This window comes from Oryctolagus cuniculus, chromosome 6, assembly GCF_051225735.1.
Source record: "Oryctolagus cuniculus isolate XC-2025 breed Fujian yellow rabbit chromosome 6, ASM5122573v1, whole genome shotgun sequence".
NCBI classification, from domain to species: domain Eukaryota; kingdom Metazoa; phylum Chordata; class Mammalia; order Lagomorpha; family Leporidae; genus Oryctolagus; species Oryctolagus cuniculus.
The window spans coordinates 84,606,329-84,621,905 of record NC_142872.1 but is presented as its reverse complement, the minus strand read 5'-3'; the positions used below and the strand labels follow the sequence as shown (position 1 = coordinate 84,621,905).

General features: G+C 40.1%; 1 protein-coding gene across 6 annotated transcripts in view; it reads left to right on the top strand.

The window, feature by feature from the left end:
• TOX (thymocyte selection associated high mobility group box) overlaps positions 1-14,905 on the top strand; it is a 333,028-nt gene extending 318,123 nt beyond the window's left edge. For all 6 annotated transcript variants that reach the window (XM_002710517.6, XM_089335279.1, XM_089335278.1 and 3 more), the window contains 3 exons: positions 5,331-5,717; positions 13,226-13,377; positions 13,730-14,905. In XM_002710517.6, the coding sequence (XP_002710563.1) occupies positions 5,331-5,717; positions 13,226-13,377; positions 13,730-13,766 (576 nt within the window). In that variant the 3' untranslated portion in view covers positions 13,767-14,905. The remainder of the gene's footprint in view (positions 1-5,330; positions 5,718-13,225; positions 13,378-13,729) is intronic.
• The last annotated feature ends 672 nt before the right edge of the window (positions 14,906-15,577 follow it).

Here is a 15,577-nt window from a genome sequence, read left to right as displayed (position 1 = left end):
GAGAGACAAAGAGTTGTCTGAGGATATGTAAAAGACTGTCCCACAGGCTCTGAAGAGAATTCCAGTAGGGAAGTTTCCTACGTCCCCAGTAAAAGCAGCATTACTGAAATAAGAGTACAGCCTCTCAGACGTGTCACCTGAGGGGACACAGTATTTGACTGACTACGTTCTAGACTGTTAAATAGAAGCCATCAATGTCAAAGGTCAAATATGAGATTTAGTTTCTGCCCTAAGGAACAGTTCATAAACTAAGGTACCAAGACTTATAAAGAACAATGAGCCTTTTTATTATGCTTTAATGTACAGTGCAGAACAATATTAAATTTTGAATTAAATTAAGAAAATGCTCTGTTACCATAATTAATAGTAAAAAAAAAAAAAAAAAGAGAGAGATGGCTGATTGAGGGTCAGATGTTGGCCTAGTAGTTAACACTGCACTTTAGGCCCCTACATCCTGTATTGGAATGCCTGGGGTCCAGTCCCAGCTCTACTCTCAACTCCACCTCCCTGCTAATGTTCACACTGGGAGGCAACTGATGATGAGTCCAGTACTTGGGTCCTGCCACCCAAGTGGGAAACCTGGATGGGGTTCCCAGTTCCTGGCTTGGTCTCACCCCATACTGGCTGTTCTAGCCATTTGGGTCATTAACCAGCAGATGGGAGCTCGCTCACTCTCTCTGCCTCACAAATGAATATAAATAAATAAGTAGATGTTTTTGTAAATGCTCAGCTCAATTTAAAAGTAGCAAATTTGAAACACATAAAAGAACTTATTTTTCAACTGGATGAGGTAGACAGAGAATTCAGACCATGCAGAGCTATTGAGAGAAATACTGAGTCTAAATTTGCAAATGGAATGGATCATTGATCATTTTACGACTGTTAACAGAAAATTTGCAGCTCTATAAGCCCAGATTGTGATTTAAAGATAATAAAATCTCATGCTTCAGGGTATAAGTTAATCACCTGCAAGGACCAGGAAGAATTTTCCTTCCAGAAGTAACAATGCACAATTGAGTGGATACATAAATTTTGCTTAATTTCCAATGCATCAAGTATTGGTCAGGGCTGAAAACAAGAATCAAATTAGATGGACTATTAATTTGATTTGATTCAGCAACTCTTGTATTGTTAATTCTACTGAGTTTTATGTCTTGTGTTTATACTTTACTATTTTAAATAACAATTGCTTTGCCCATCATTCATTTTTATATCACACATCATCCCGGAATGGGGACACTTAAGCACTATGCAGTATTATCATCATTATACAAAGTAAATGGGATTGAAACTATCATAGATAACCCACAACTTGGTTAATAAGAAGTATCTTAAGCCTCACAGAGTTGTGCCCTTTGTACCTTTTGCATATGACACAAGAAGCCTCTATTGATAAGACCCAAGGGGTCTCAGTTGTCTCTACCTGACTTCTTTGCTTTGAGCAAACATATTTTAGGATCCACAGTCTGTAAGCAAATAAGAAGAGAACATGCTCAGAGAGGAAACAGCAGCAAAAACACATTTTTTTGTAAGATTCAATGGTTGATGTTCCACTGTATATACTCTGGTTAAATCATACTTATCAAGTGACAAACAAAAGGCAATTTTATTTACAGGTGGTTAATATTTTTAAAAGTAAAAATAAATTTGCATTATTTATTAGGTCTGGAAAAATAGTTCCATTTTCTGAGGGTATGTTTAGAGATATTCATATGCAGCGTAATTGGTTGCCAAATTGTAGCCTTGCTTTCATAATTTAATTGGAAGAAAATGATAGTGGGAGATATTAACCTTATGATTTCTCCACATTTCCACTTGATTAGATTATGAATTCTTTGCAATTTGGTGCTAAAATGAATTTATTCTACCTGTCTTCCAAAACTATAGAACATCTCTGTAATTACTACATGACCCACTGTGTTAGCCTGATTAATAATTAATTAGAAATAAAGCTAGAAGCAGATTTTTTAAAGTATTTTTTAATTTTAAAATTTATTTCAGAGGAAATGAGAACTGTTATCCATTGGTTCACTCCCCATATACCCACAAGGGCCAGGGATTTGCCAAGTCTGAAGTTGGGAGCCAGAAACTCAATTCAGGTGTCACACTTGAGAGGCAGAAAACCAATCACCTGGGCCATCACCACTGCCTGCCAAGGTCTGCATTAGCAGGATGCTGGAATCAGGAGCCAGAGTCAGGTATCCAATTCAGCTACTCTGATGTGGGATGCAGGTGGCCTAACCGCTAAGGCAAACACAAGGTTTTCCCAGTCTTAAATGGGTGGACCTTTACATAAAGACACAAATTCCCAAAGTCTGGGTAGAACACAGCAAGCTCCTCCACTGGTGCCATTCGCCCAAGAGCTAGTGAGGAATAAAGGGTAGAATACCTACCCAGGCTGTCATTTCTCATCACTTCAGGAAGGGTGTAGTTCATGCTGTGAGCAGAGCAGAGAGTGGGGAAGCTTGCTCTAATATTCCCTGGGTTTTCCAAGCCTTCCTATCCTCCCTTACTCCTTGGGAAGAGGAATGGCTTGTCTTCTCGAGAGGTCTCAGGAATGGTAACATGACCAAAGGGAGTATTGTTCAAGCTTAGCCATTGCCTCATTCAACAAGCATATGTTCATTCTCTGTGTACTTTGCAAGGTGCCAAATACACAGACTATGGAGTTTTAAGTCCTTGCCATAAAATATGATCCCTTCTTTGATGACTCATGACATCATCATGAAAAGAAAACACAAGGAGAGAGTAGTCTTATTGGAGAACATGCCATGCATATGCACAGGGCAGGACATGCTATCTTGCTTACCACGTTCAACAAATTTAGAAAGGAAAGAAAACTGTAACTTCCCAGAATTCTTCCAGCCTCTGTGATATAATAATGTGTTGTCTGAACTCTTATCTTTAGAGATCTTTTAATTTGAGTTTGCCAATAGTATTTATATTATTTTAAAATAGGTTTAGTAGCACTGATCTGTACATCCTTTGGTATGGAAATGATGAGACAAATAAATAGCTGGATGAAGAAAGTGTTTTGTGTATGATTACCCATGAGCAAAGAGAGACTTTATTTACTAGTTGGTAATAAAGTATCTCAAAATAGATAGCTATCTATTTATTTATGTAAATTTGTATGTCTATCTCTCTATACTTGTCCATCTACCTATCATATATCTATATGGCAGATCACATACTATTACTTAACAAGTAGAAGTCAAGGAAGTTGGATTCATTATTTATTTTGAACTTGACGTTTTTATTTCTGTGGCAAGTAGTCACCTTATTATCTAGTAATAAGGTACCTAAAAATAGAAAGTGAAAACACTTTTATAATTACGTGTATTTCATAGTTTTGACCATATGGAAAATGTGAATGATTTTTATTCTTTTTCACTTAAAAACAACTGTAAAGCAAAAAATAGAGATTCACCCATATATATATTAATTTTTATAGGTGTAATTTCTTTCTGGTGCTAAGTTGATACAGCCTACGACTAAACATGAAATCAAGCCTGCTGCCAGAGACTAAAAAAGAGAGAATACAAACACAATAAAATATTTTCCCAGATGACTTAAACATACACAATAAACACATAGTCTTGGCATATATGGAATGAATTTTGAATCCCATCAATTGCAGTTCATGTTATTCTGATATGAAAATAGTCACTGTTTACACAGCCTGTGTTGACCATTTCCTTGAATTGTTAAGTATTTTGCACATCAACAATAAGAATTTTAAAATGAAAGTGGAAAAAAAAAAGCCCCCTACTTAAAACTGCTTTTGTTTCATTTTAATTGAAAGCACTTCTTAGGACCTACAGTTAATGAAGCTTCTTTGGTCTCAAGCTTCCTCTCTTAGACTAGAGTCTAAACATGTGCTCATGTCTCCTGTCACCAATAGTGACATGGAGAGAAGTAACCTAATGAGGGTCCTCAGAGGGACCACCTCAGAGGATTCTGTGCGTACACCCGACTGTGCTCTGCATGGAGCATGCAGACTCTCACAAGACCCCAGGTTACCAGGACTTGGGATAGCTTAAGAGGTGTCAGGTGTGTCCTTTCTGCATCTCTGTACACGCTGCCCAGATGCCCCTGAGCCAGCATCATTGTTATTGTGGCTTTTGCTTCATTTCCCTATATTCCTGAGGACAAACGTGCTATGTCCCTGACAGTATGGTGGGCTTACGTGTGATTGTGGACCTGGCTGGTTTGAGCGGTACAGCATTGTTTGTGAAAAACCCACCTCCTAAGCATCTGAGTAGACAGCTGGTGGCGTGGACAAAGCAAGAGCATCTAGGGAAACCTCAGAGGCAGGGAGGACCCTGCAGTGCTGAGTGAACAAGCCACTTCCTTGGAATTGGCATCTAAGGGTGACATCAAGGTCACACAATTAGGGTATATATACAGCCTCAGGACCTGGCTTTGACAAAGTGACTTTGATTTCTAGAAGGACATTTTCATGTTTTTTCTCTGTAGTAGGTTTTACTTTTCACCATTTGTTGTATCCATTTCTTCCTTTCCACCAACATAGGAAGTAGGTTCATGCCCAAGAGGAAATGCCTCCAGATTAATTCTTGATTCTTTTCAGTTTCCACTGAAATGTCTAGTTTTTAAGTCAATTAAAAGGTTATTAGGAAACGACCAGATGAAGGTGTGGAAAAAAATTACAGTAAGATTATATTAATTTATGATAGTCTAAAATTTCTAAGAGAGATTATTTTTATCCACTTCATTAAGGGGGATCAATTCATCACTAACTTTTTTCAAAAATCAAGCTGAGTTCTATGGTTACTTGGAAAAATGTACCAATGCAGTTTTGTAGGACTTCGGAAAGGTATTTTAGGACTCTTTTCAACTGTTACCACTTCCATCAACGAGCTTTGTTTTCTTTGTGCAAATACCTAGGTCAATGCTCTTTGGAAGATAAAAAGGAGAAACACAAATGAAATATATAACCAATAGAGGAAGTCTATAACTGAATCATTTTCAAAGTGAACTACACTGGTATTCCCCATTAGGGCAATGAAGGCATCTGTCCTATCCCCTACCTTTTTGCCTTGGTTAGGATGATGAGAAAAGTCACCAAGATATAGTTTAGCTTTAGGCAAAAAAATAAAATGTGGTTGTAGATGATTTGAAAAGGAATAAGCTTGGTTTTCTGTAAGTCCTGCTATGAACATTAATATAGAAATTCTTAAAAAAGAAGAGTCAAGAACAGGAATGGAAGCTGGTTCACATGAGAGCTCTTGAGTAGACTTTCAAAGTGTCACCAGATCAACACTCCATGTGTCTGTCTCTTGACCCTGGCTTGTTTCTCCCTTCTGCAGAGCTACAGTGAACCTGTTGATGTGAAGACATCTCAACCTCCTCAGCTGATCAATTCAAAGCCTTCAGTGTTCCATGGGCCCAGCCAGGCCCACTCTGCTCTGTACCTAAGTTCCCACTATCACCAACAACCAGGAATGAATCCTCATCTAACCGCCATGCATCCAAGCCTCCCCAGGAGCATAGCACCCAAGCCGAATAACCAAATGCCAGTGACTGTCTCTATAGCAAACATGGCTGTGTCGCCCCCTCCTCCCCTCCAGATCAGCCCACCTCTCCACCAGCATCTCAACATGCAGCAACACCAGACACTCGCCATGCAGCAGCCCATTGGGAACCAGCTCCCCATGCAGGTCCAGTCTGCCTTACATTCACCTACCATGCAGCAAGTAAGTGCTACCGCTCTGCACCTAGACATGGCACCCCTCTGCTGAAGTGCTGGCTGGCTGGGTGGGAGTCTGTTCATCCAGCAAAGAATGGCAGGGGGGTGGGGATTTGTGTTTTCTGTTCCTCTGTTGAAATGGAGAGAGAAAATTGAAGATACTCAACAAATACCTGCATTCAGCAAGACACACTTGGCAAGTGGTGAGTTTGTGCAGCATGATGCCATCACCACTGTTGATAAATTCTTTTCAGAAAATTCTTTTCAGAATTGCTGGTTGATTCAGATGCTAACTATTTAGCTTCACCTTTCTTACCTCCTTTGTTCTTTTCTATGTCATAAGTAACCAACATTTGTCATTTTTAAGATGCCAAGTACTGCTACAGATATCATCGAAATAAAGAATTCTATAATTTAAAAAAATTGCTTATAAATGAGAAAGTTTGACTGGTATACCTGTTGAATCCAATAAATGCTACAACATGGAATCAGATCTCATACCAAATGTGGTGGAACCCTGAAAGACCAAAGAAGTGAACCTTTAAACCAGAGGTTTATTTAAAAATGGCTATCTGGCTACTGCATAAATTGGAAAACACAGGAGGTTTGGAAGCCTCCCTACTCACTCCCCGATTATTAAAACCATTTGTGGTCAATCTTAGCTTAACTTTTCTTTCAAATTAGATTTTTCCTTTTGGACTTTGGAATAATGTTAAAATTTGAAAACTGGGAGCAAATGATAAAGATTCTTAGAAAATGGAATTAGAAGACAAGTTTATTTTGGTGGAAATAAATTTTAAATCCATGCATATTTTTCATAATATGCATTTTTCATGAACTTTTTGAAGAATTTTCACATAAGCTAAATTGAACATAGAGTTCTCTAAAATTCTAAAATCTTGTTTAAAAAATAAGTGAAGGTAGGAGTGGGCACTTGGCACAACAGCTTAAGTTGCTGCTTGGGATGCCTGCTTCCCATACAGCATGCCTATTCTGAGTCCCGACTACTCCTCTTGTGATCCAGCTTCCTGCTAATATGTACTCTGGCAGACAGCTGGTGATGGCTCAAGTACTTGGGCCCCTGCCACCCATGTGGAAGACACAAATGGAGTTCCATGCTGTTGGCTTCAGCCCACCCCAGCCCTGACTGGGTTTCAGGCATTTGAGAAGTGAAGCAACAGGTGGAAGAGCTCTCTCTCTGCCTTTCAAGTAAAATGAAAATAAAGAAAGAAAGAAAAATTTCTATAAATGAGAGTTAAAACTACAAATTATATCAAGGTCAGTCTGTTAAGTCTTTTCAATACTATTATACTATCAATGTAATCCAATTATTCTGCTGTTCTCAGAGCTCTATGGAAGTATGGAAATACAGCCTTCTTATTTTATGTATAGTCCTCAGTAGAATCTGAGGCTATAGGTAAACTGGGCAAAGATAATGGGAAGGGAAGCAGAAAGAAGAATCAAATATGTAACATCCCAAATTCATCATGAATATTATTATAGAAAGACTTTCTAGAGCAGACAATAGCAAACCCAATGCCCTAATCCACTCTCACATCTTTAATTTTCTAAAAACTTAAGGATGCAGGCATTAGCAATGTCCTCATTTTACAGATGAGGAAACTAATGCTTAACAGAGTTAAGCATCACACCCCAAAGATTGGAGCTGGAATTCAAACTCAGATCTGTTTAGAAACCAGAGCCCAGAGTCTTCAAGATTAGGCTGGCTGCCTCTTGCTGCCAGTCATATTGTAACTTATTAGTTGTTCCATGTTAGAAAAGCTGTTTCCCCTCAGAACGGGGAGCTTCTTTAAACTCCAGTTAGTTCTAAAACCAAAGTTTTTATAGATAGCAAAGGAGCGCAGTTCCTTCCTGGAGTCTATCATGGCTCAAACCAAGGACATTGATAAAGTAATGGGGAGTTCCTTACCGGCTTGTTGACTCGCTAGGAAAGGAGACTACAGGTGAAGCCAACTTCCATCATCCGGCCTTGTTCATGGTGTGACTGAGTCATTCTCAGGGTCAAACGTCCACTCTTCTTATTAGACACAGCTCACAAGGAGGAAGACGCTCATGGGCGTCCTAACATTTTAACAAACCAATAGTGTTTGCATGAAGAATGAGCAATTGGGGGGACAGCACTTTCAGTTGGGTGGGTTGCTGAGGACGCTTGTGTCACCCACAGTGCAGCACAAGGTGCAGTCCGCTCAGTGAGCTGGGGCTGGAGCTCTGTCCTGATTCCTCCTCCAGGCAGAGTTCCATTGTCTACTTGTGCTACCACACCTTGGGTGAAGTGGCTGGTTCCTGAAGGGCTTTCAGATAGTTCCGAATTACATAAAATCACAGGTACAAATTCAAGAGATGTGTCTTTTCATACAGAGTCTTAACCAAGCAGCAAAAAAAAAAAAAAAAAAAAAAAAGATTCCACTGGGCAAGTTATTTATCAGTCATTAAGTCAGGTCTTTTCATGTATCTCAGAAATTCATTTTACTGAGCTGGTAGGACTGATTTCAATTTACATTAATAATATGAGTGTAACTTCTTCAAAAAGTTTATGGAAAAATATAAGCTTATTTTGGCACAAACAAAAATTGAAAACCCATGCATAAGTTGTTTTAATGATACACATTTCCTCAGCCTTGTGGCGCCGGCACACCGGGTTCTAGTCCCGGTCGGGGCGCCGGATTCTGTCCTGGTTGCTCCTCTTCCAGGCCAGCTCTCTGCTGTGGCCCGGGAGTGCAGTGGAGGATGGCCCAAGTCCTTGGGCCCTGCACCTGCATGGGAGACCAGGAGAAGCACCTGGCTCCTGGCTTCGGATCAACGCGGTGCACTGGCCACAGCGCACCAGCCATGGCGGCCACTGGAGGGTGAACCAACAGCAAAAGGAAGACCTTTCTCTCTGTCTCTCTCTCTCACTGTCCACTCTGCCTGTCCCAAAAAAAAAAAAAAGATACACATTTTCAGGAACATTTTCTTGCACTGAACTTATGTTTTAATTCTATTTCCCATGTACTTGTTAAAAGGTACTCTTGAGGAAGACAAGTAGTGTAAACCTGAAATAGAAGGAAAATAACTATAAAGATGACATTGACTAAAATCACCTGGAACAATGCCTTGATGATGTCAGGTAGTCAATAAAAAATTGCTGAGTAATGAACCAATTAAAAACAAATAAGCAGTGTAAGTATTAAACTGTTAGAAGGAATCACAGATTAAATTGTAGAACCCCAATTCCTTGAAAGTTTTTAAAAAGTGATTGATTCAAAAAACATTGAGTCCCTTCTGTGTGCCAGGCAGCCACTCTCCAGGCTCTGGAAATTAAGTGACAAATGAAAACAGGTAATGAGCTTCCTACGCTTTTGTCATTGAGGAGTGGGGTGACAAGAGGATAAACAAGTGAAGATGTTGTGAAAAAAAAATGAACAGGGAGACAGACGGTAAGGGGCATGGATGAAGTGCAGAGTCTTGAGCTGGAATAGACAAGGAGGCTCCTCTGAAGAGCTGGCACAAAGCCAGGAAGGATGGAAAGCAGGGAGGAGAGAGGGGACAGAGGCTCTGGGCTGGGAAAACCAAAGGGAAGAGTGTGGCTTGCTCAGGAGATGGGCAGGAGGGGAACAGGTGAACGAAGGGGCAGTGGTGGGCAACAAGGACAGACTTGGGCAGGTAATTAAAGGACAGACTTGTAGGCTAAAGGGAATGGCAGCCCCAGTAAGTGGATGATCCTAAAATCAGGACCAAGGAGTCCATCACCCCAGGATGTCACTTAATTTACTGCAATCACAACAGTCCATGGGGGCCAACATTCAAGTCATTAGTGAATTTTTAGCCTGTAGATTTAGGCTCAAGTGGTGAGTAAAATTTGATCTGATTCATCATCCAAACCACTTTTTCCCACAGATGTTTGCTTCCTTGTGTGGGGGCCATGCTCACATCCTCCAACACCAGAAAAGAAAAAAAAAAGAGAGAGAGAGAGAAGAAAGTTAATGGTTACCATATTTTTAAAAGAATGTCTCATATTTCAGTATTATTTTAGCAATTTTATTGGCTTTTGGAAAAATGAATGTATCTTACAAAAATGATTGGATAATTCACCAGGAATAATAGTTTCATTTTTTTCTAGAATATTTTATACACTGAACCCATGGACCTGCATTTTTTAATCCAGTTTTCTTTCTTTTTCCTGCTCACTGTATTGTCGAATGAGGTCAAGAGAAAAAAAATCATTAATATCTGTCAACTTCCTTTATAACCTTAAGGAAAAAAATCTTTGTATGATATCACACAGACAGATTTTCAATTTCCGTGTGTAATAAACAGCTGCTTTAGGATTTGGGTGTAATTTAAGGGTTTAAAAAAATCACATTGAGATTGATGAATAAATCAGTCGTGAAGACAAAAACATTGATGCCTGTTGAAAACACCTCTCCAGACAGGCAGGAAATGAAATTAGTTCCCAGTAAAGTGTGGATATGAAGATCACTGGTTGGCTGTGCTGCAGGCTTTTTCGGACTTGCTATGGTGGCAAAACAAAACTGCTAGGGCTACAGAAATCTAATTAAAGAGCAAATGTCCCTTCTGACATCAAATTAATCTTTATCATGTTTCCTATTTTTATTTCAATCTGGCACCAGAAAATGAAATTTAAAATTCCAGGCATGCTACAAAACAGTTGGTGATTTTTCTCCTGAGCATTAAAATGCTAAATATTCAGTCTTGTTTAATTAGACTGCTAAGCAAACATTTTTCAAAAAAAAAAAATAGAGTATATCATCATTGTTGTTCCATGTTTACATCAATAATAAAAATGTACTTAGCCCCACGTCTGACCTCAGCATCTCTTTATGTAGTGTTAGAGGAATGTCTCATTTTCTAAATTGAAAGCAAGTGGGATAATGTGAAATAATGCTCCTTCAGGCTCTGCTTGCTTTGCTTGTATATTTTTTGGTCTTGGACTTTGGTTGTTTAATATTGGTGATCCTCAGAAATTTTGCTGCATTTTTGAACTTTGCCCTTTGCAGATAGCACAGTAATTTTGATTTTATAAACTGAAGTCACTCGTTTTATCTTAAACTGATATTCTCCTACCCAACCCAAGAAACTAGCTTTATTGAATGGAAAAAGACAATGATGGTTTCTGCTTATTTGTGTTGGGGGTGTGAATTCTTTTTTTACTGGTAGAGGTTCTATTTCACTTATTTGTTTTTGTGTCTTCATGTGTTTCCATGCCTTCAGTTAAGTCCAGATATTTTGACTACTCTTTTTCTTGAGACTGGCTTACTTTCAGGTTACACTTTGTTGATTGTGCAAAAATTCAATATGGAGAACTTTACAATAACAGCATAGAAACAACCCCTGGCATTTACACATTTCTGCACCCTGTGTCTTTCCACCAGTAGCATCGACTACACTGTTTTAAGCTTTATTTATTGAAAAACATGATTTATTGAGCTACTACTGCAGACGAAGCCCTGAGAATGTCCATTATGCACTTCAAACGCTGGGACCTCAGCCCTAACAAGGGACAGGCTCTGAGCTAAGACAGTCAACACGAGGCTCCTGCCTCCAGGAGTTTTCTGTTCCCTCTCCCAGCCTCACTCTAGACACTGGGAGAAAAGTGGAGGGAGCCAGCCTCTTCAGAGGACACAGTGAAATGAAGACATGTCCCTGAAGCTGGTGGGACTCCTGGTGAACACCCACACTGCAGTTCCACCTCCAACTTTCACCTTCCCACTTGGAAGAAGACATTTAGGGGCCGGTGCCCGCGGCTCAATAGGCTAATGCTCTGCCTGTGGTGCCGGCACACCAGGTTCTAGTCCTAGTCAGGGCTCCAGATTCTGTCCTGGTTGCCCCTCTTCCAGTCCAGCTCTCTGCTGTGGCCCTGGAGTGCAGTGGAGGATGGCCCAGGTCCTTGGGCCCTGCACCCGCATGGGAGACCAGGAGAAGCTCCTGGCTCCTGGCTTCCAATCGGCGCAGTGCACCAGCCACAGCGGCCATTGAGGGGTGAACCAATGGAAAAGGAAGACCTTTCTTTCTGTCTCTCTCTCTCACTGTCCACTCTGCCTGTCAAAAAAAAAAAAAAAAGAAGACATTTAGGGCTTGAGCGGCACGTGGTGTCTGCACAGATACACCCAATCCTCACAAGCTAGCTCTTCATTTAGGAAATGTTCTATTCCTGTTCATCTGTGCGAGGTCAAATAACCAATCAGGCTCAGAGCTCTCCTTTTCAATGATTTGCTTCCAAACAGAGTTTTTCCTTTCCTCACAGCTTGGGTGGCAGTGTGTGTGACATTGTCTTGGAGCCCTTATCACTGAATGGAAAAGGAATTAGTATCTTAAAGCCAACATTGAGACCTGAGGACATTGGACAGTTGATATCTTTGAGTCTTTACAAGGGGACCCCAAAACAGGCATCAGAGTTTGAGGAAATCTCTTCAGTTACAAAAGTCAACTCTCTGATCAGGCAGCCTAGTTTTCAAAAAGTCAAACTCAGCACTATCATGCCTTCAAAAGCTAGGTCAAGAGAGAAGGGTCCATTTTGAAATCTCGATTTCTCAGTGGTTCACACCCATGGATAGGCTCTGCGGCAGTCAGCCATGAGACTAATTAAGTTGCCTTTTAGGTCATTTCCGGCAAAGCCTGCTTATGCTGCTCTTAAATTCACTAAATAAGCTAAAAATAAATCTTAACATAGAATGCTTTTTGTTTAGCAGATACAGCTATGTACTTCTGAGATTTTTGTCCTTGAATTTTTAATCACTTTGCTAGGAGTAAAAGTCAACACTTCATCAGACTAGTGAGTTAAAAGAATCTTCCTGGAGTCTGATTCTTGTTTGTCAGTTAATAGACTTTTCAATTAAAAAATATTTGCTCTTACACTCCCCTCCCTTCACCGGTGCCTTCTAAGGGTGAGCTCTTTTGCGGCTCTTCCCTGATAGTAGTCCAACAACTGTTACAAAGCTTTGGTTGAAATTTTTTAGCTGGGAGAGAAATACAAATAAAAGAAGAAGCAGATGGCCCCTTTGTGACTGAATGAAGAAAGAGGGTTTTGAGAACAATATGTGAATAGGTGTAGTCTAATAAAACACTCAGCCACCTGCTGCCTGGATCCTTCAAAAATAGATTCTGTTGCATATTCTGCAGCTTAACCATTAATACTTACCTAGACTTCAGCGAAAACATACACTTGGAGCTCGTGGGGCCCTCTTGTCTCTTTGTTCTGATTGAGTTGGCTTCTCTATCTTCGACACTGTTTCTCAATTCACTTTAAATGCTCAAGAGTATAATGAAAGGTTTTCGGACACACGGTGAAACGGAGGAAAGGTAAGAGGAGTCGGGTGGAAGGCGATCCTTGGCTACCCTGACGCTTTCTTGGCCCTTGGTGTAGACTTGTCCTCGCAGAGACAGAAGCCAACAAGGCCCCGTGTATTGGCAGAGAAGGAGTGGGTAAACATTTAGGTGGTGGAGTTCTTCGAAGGGCACTGCGATTCTGATGTGTGGACTCGTGTTTCCTTTCAGGGATTTACTCTTCAGCCTGACTATCAGACGATTATCAATCCCACTTCCACCGCCGCACAAGTTGTCACCCAAGCAATGGAATACGTGCGTTCGGGGTGCAGAAACCCTGCGCCGCAGCCGGTGGACTGGAATAGCGACTACTGCAGTAGTGGGTAAGCGGCCGGCCATCGCCACCTGGTGGTGCTCCTCACACATAGCATGCTTGTCCTCCTCGGCTCCCTAGATCTCTCTCCTTCCGGCTTTGGAAAACGTGATCCGGGATAGTTCCAAGCCCTTGGAAGGGCAAGACACCTCAGAACGTTGAGGCCATCCTTCTGCCCTTCCTAGAACGCGAACAGCAGATGATAATCTGCAGTACTTGCAGGTTAACTTGTGGCCCCTTCTCGAGCCACAACACATCCACCATCCCTCAGGCTACAACAAATCCTTGCAAGTCACCCACCCGCCATTGTCACCCACGGCACCGGTTGTCTGGTAACCGCTGTCTGCTTTCTCTCCATCCAGGGGCATGCAGAGGGACAAAGCACTGTACCTTACCTGAAAATCTGGACACCTCTCCTTTCCGCTGAGAATTCAGGGAAGTGGCTCCACCCGTGGATTGCTTTGTGCAATCAAGGCCGTTCTCCATTTTGTTAGAAAATGCAAGTTGCTAAGCACTTAGGACCATTTGAGCTTGTGGGTCACCCACTCTGGAAGAAATAGTCATGCTTCTTTATTATTTTTTTAATCTTTGATGGACATTGTTTTTCTTCTTCCCTGAAGAAAATTTGGACCATTCAGATTTTATGGGTTTTTTTGTTTTTTTCTTTTTTTTTTTTTCTTTTTTTTTTTGCTGTGAAGTGCTACGCTCTAGTAACTGCCTTAGCAACTGTAGATGTCTCGGATAAAAGTCCTGGATTTTCCATTGGTTTTCATAATGGGTGTTTATATGAAACTACTAAAGACTTTTTAAATGGCTTGATGTAGCAGTCATAGCAAGTTTGTAAATAGCATCTATGTTACACTCTCCTAGAGTATAAAATGTGAATGTTTTTGTAGCTAAATTGTAATTTGAAACTGGCTCATTCCAGTTTATTGGTTTCACAATAGGGGTTAAATTGGCAAACATTCATATTTTTACTTCATTTTTAAAAACAACTAATAGTTCTATATTTTCAAAATATTTGAAAAAAAGGTATTCCCAAATGATTTTAATTTAAAAGCAAATTGGCATTGTCTCATTGATCAGACAAAAAGAAGTTAGTGTTAAGGGAAGCGCAAACACATTTATTTTGTACTGCAGAAAAAAAATGCTTTTTTGTATCACTTTTTGTGTAATGGTTAGTAAATGTCATTTAAGTCCTTTTATGTATAAAACTGCCAAATGCTTACCTGATATTTTATTAGATGCAGAAACAGATTGGAAACAGCTAAATTATAACCTTTACATGTGGCTCTGTGTTATGGTTTCTTCATACTGTGTCTGTATTTAATCTTTTTTTATGGAATCTGTTGCGCCTATTTATGAAATAATAAATATAGGTGTTTGTAAGTAAATTTGTTAGTATTTGAAAGAGGTTTCTTTGATGTTTTAACTTTTGCTGGCAAAAAAAAAAATTCACGCTTGGTGTGAATACTTTATTATTTAGTTTTTAACAGTGACATGAATAAAGCCAAGCCTGCTTTTCATTTAGCAGCAAATTAAAGTACCCAGTCCTTATTTCTGCATTTCCTTGGTTGATACAAATGAAAAACTATTACATTCTAAAACTGTTCTTACGCTATAGCAGATCATTGTCCCCAAGGTCACACAAGCTCCAAGACTAAACAGACAGGTCCTCCAACTGAAAAGGGTTGCTTTTTAGATCTCAGCTGGTTTTAGTCAATTCTGAAAATCAGTCCCCATGCCCCAGAATTATTGTCGAATCAAAGAAAATTCCTCAAGCTGCATGCTTTTTCACAAAATCCAGAAAATATTTAAGCACTGAGCCAGGGGTGGGAGGACACGAAAGGGAAGCAGTATGTCAAGAAAACATCTACACTGAAAGGTGAGTAACCAGACAGCCCGAGAGAACCAACGGGAAAGCCTTCCACAGCTGATAGCATTTTAGATTGTTGCTGTCTTTTGTGCCTCTACAAATCACTTCTCTTTCCAGAATTCCTGGGTTTTCCGAGAGAATTCTGAGGGCCCAAGAGATTTGCTGGGACCCAAAAGCATAAAGACTCTAGCTGAGAGTTGCAAAGTTTTTACATCGAAAAAAGAGCTAGGAGTTTATCCCTTCCCGGAGATTGTAATGAGTAAACCAATCTGATTGGGAATCAAGAATGGCTGACGTCTCTTTCATGGAATGTACGACATAAATTTAGCAATTT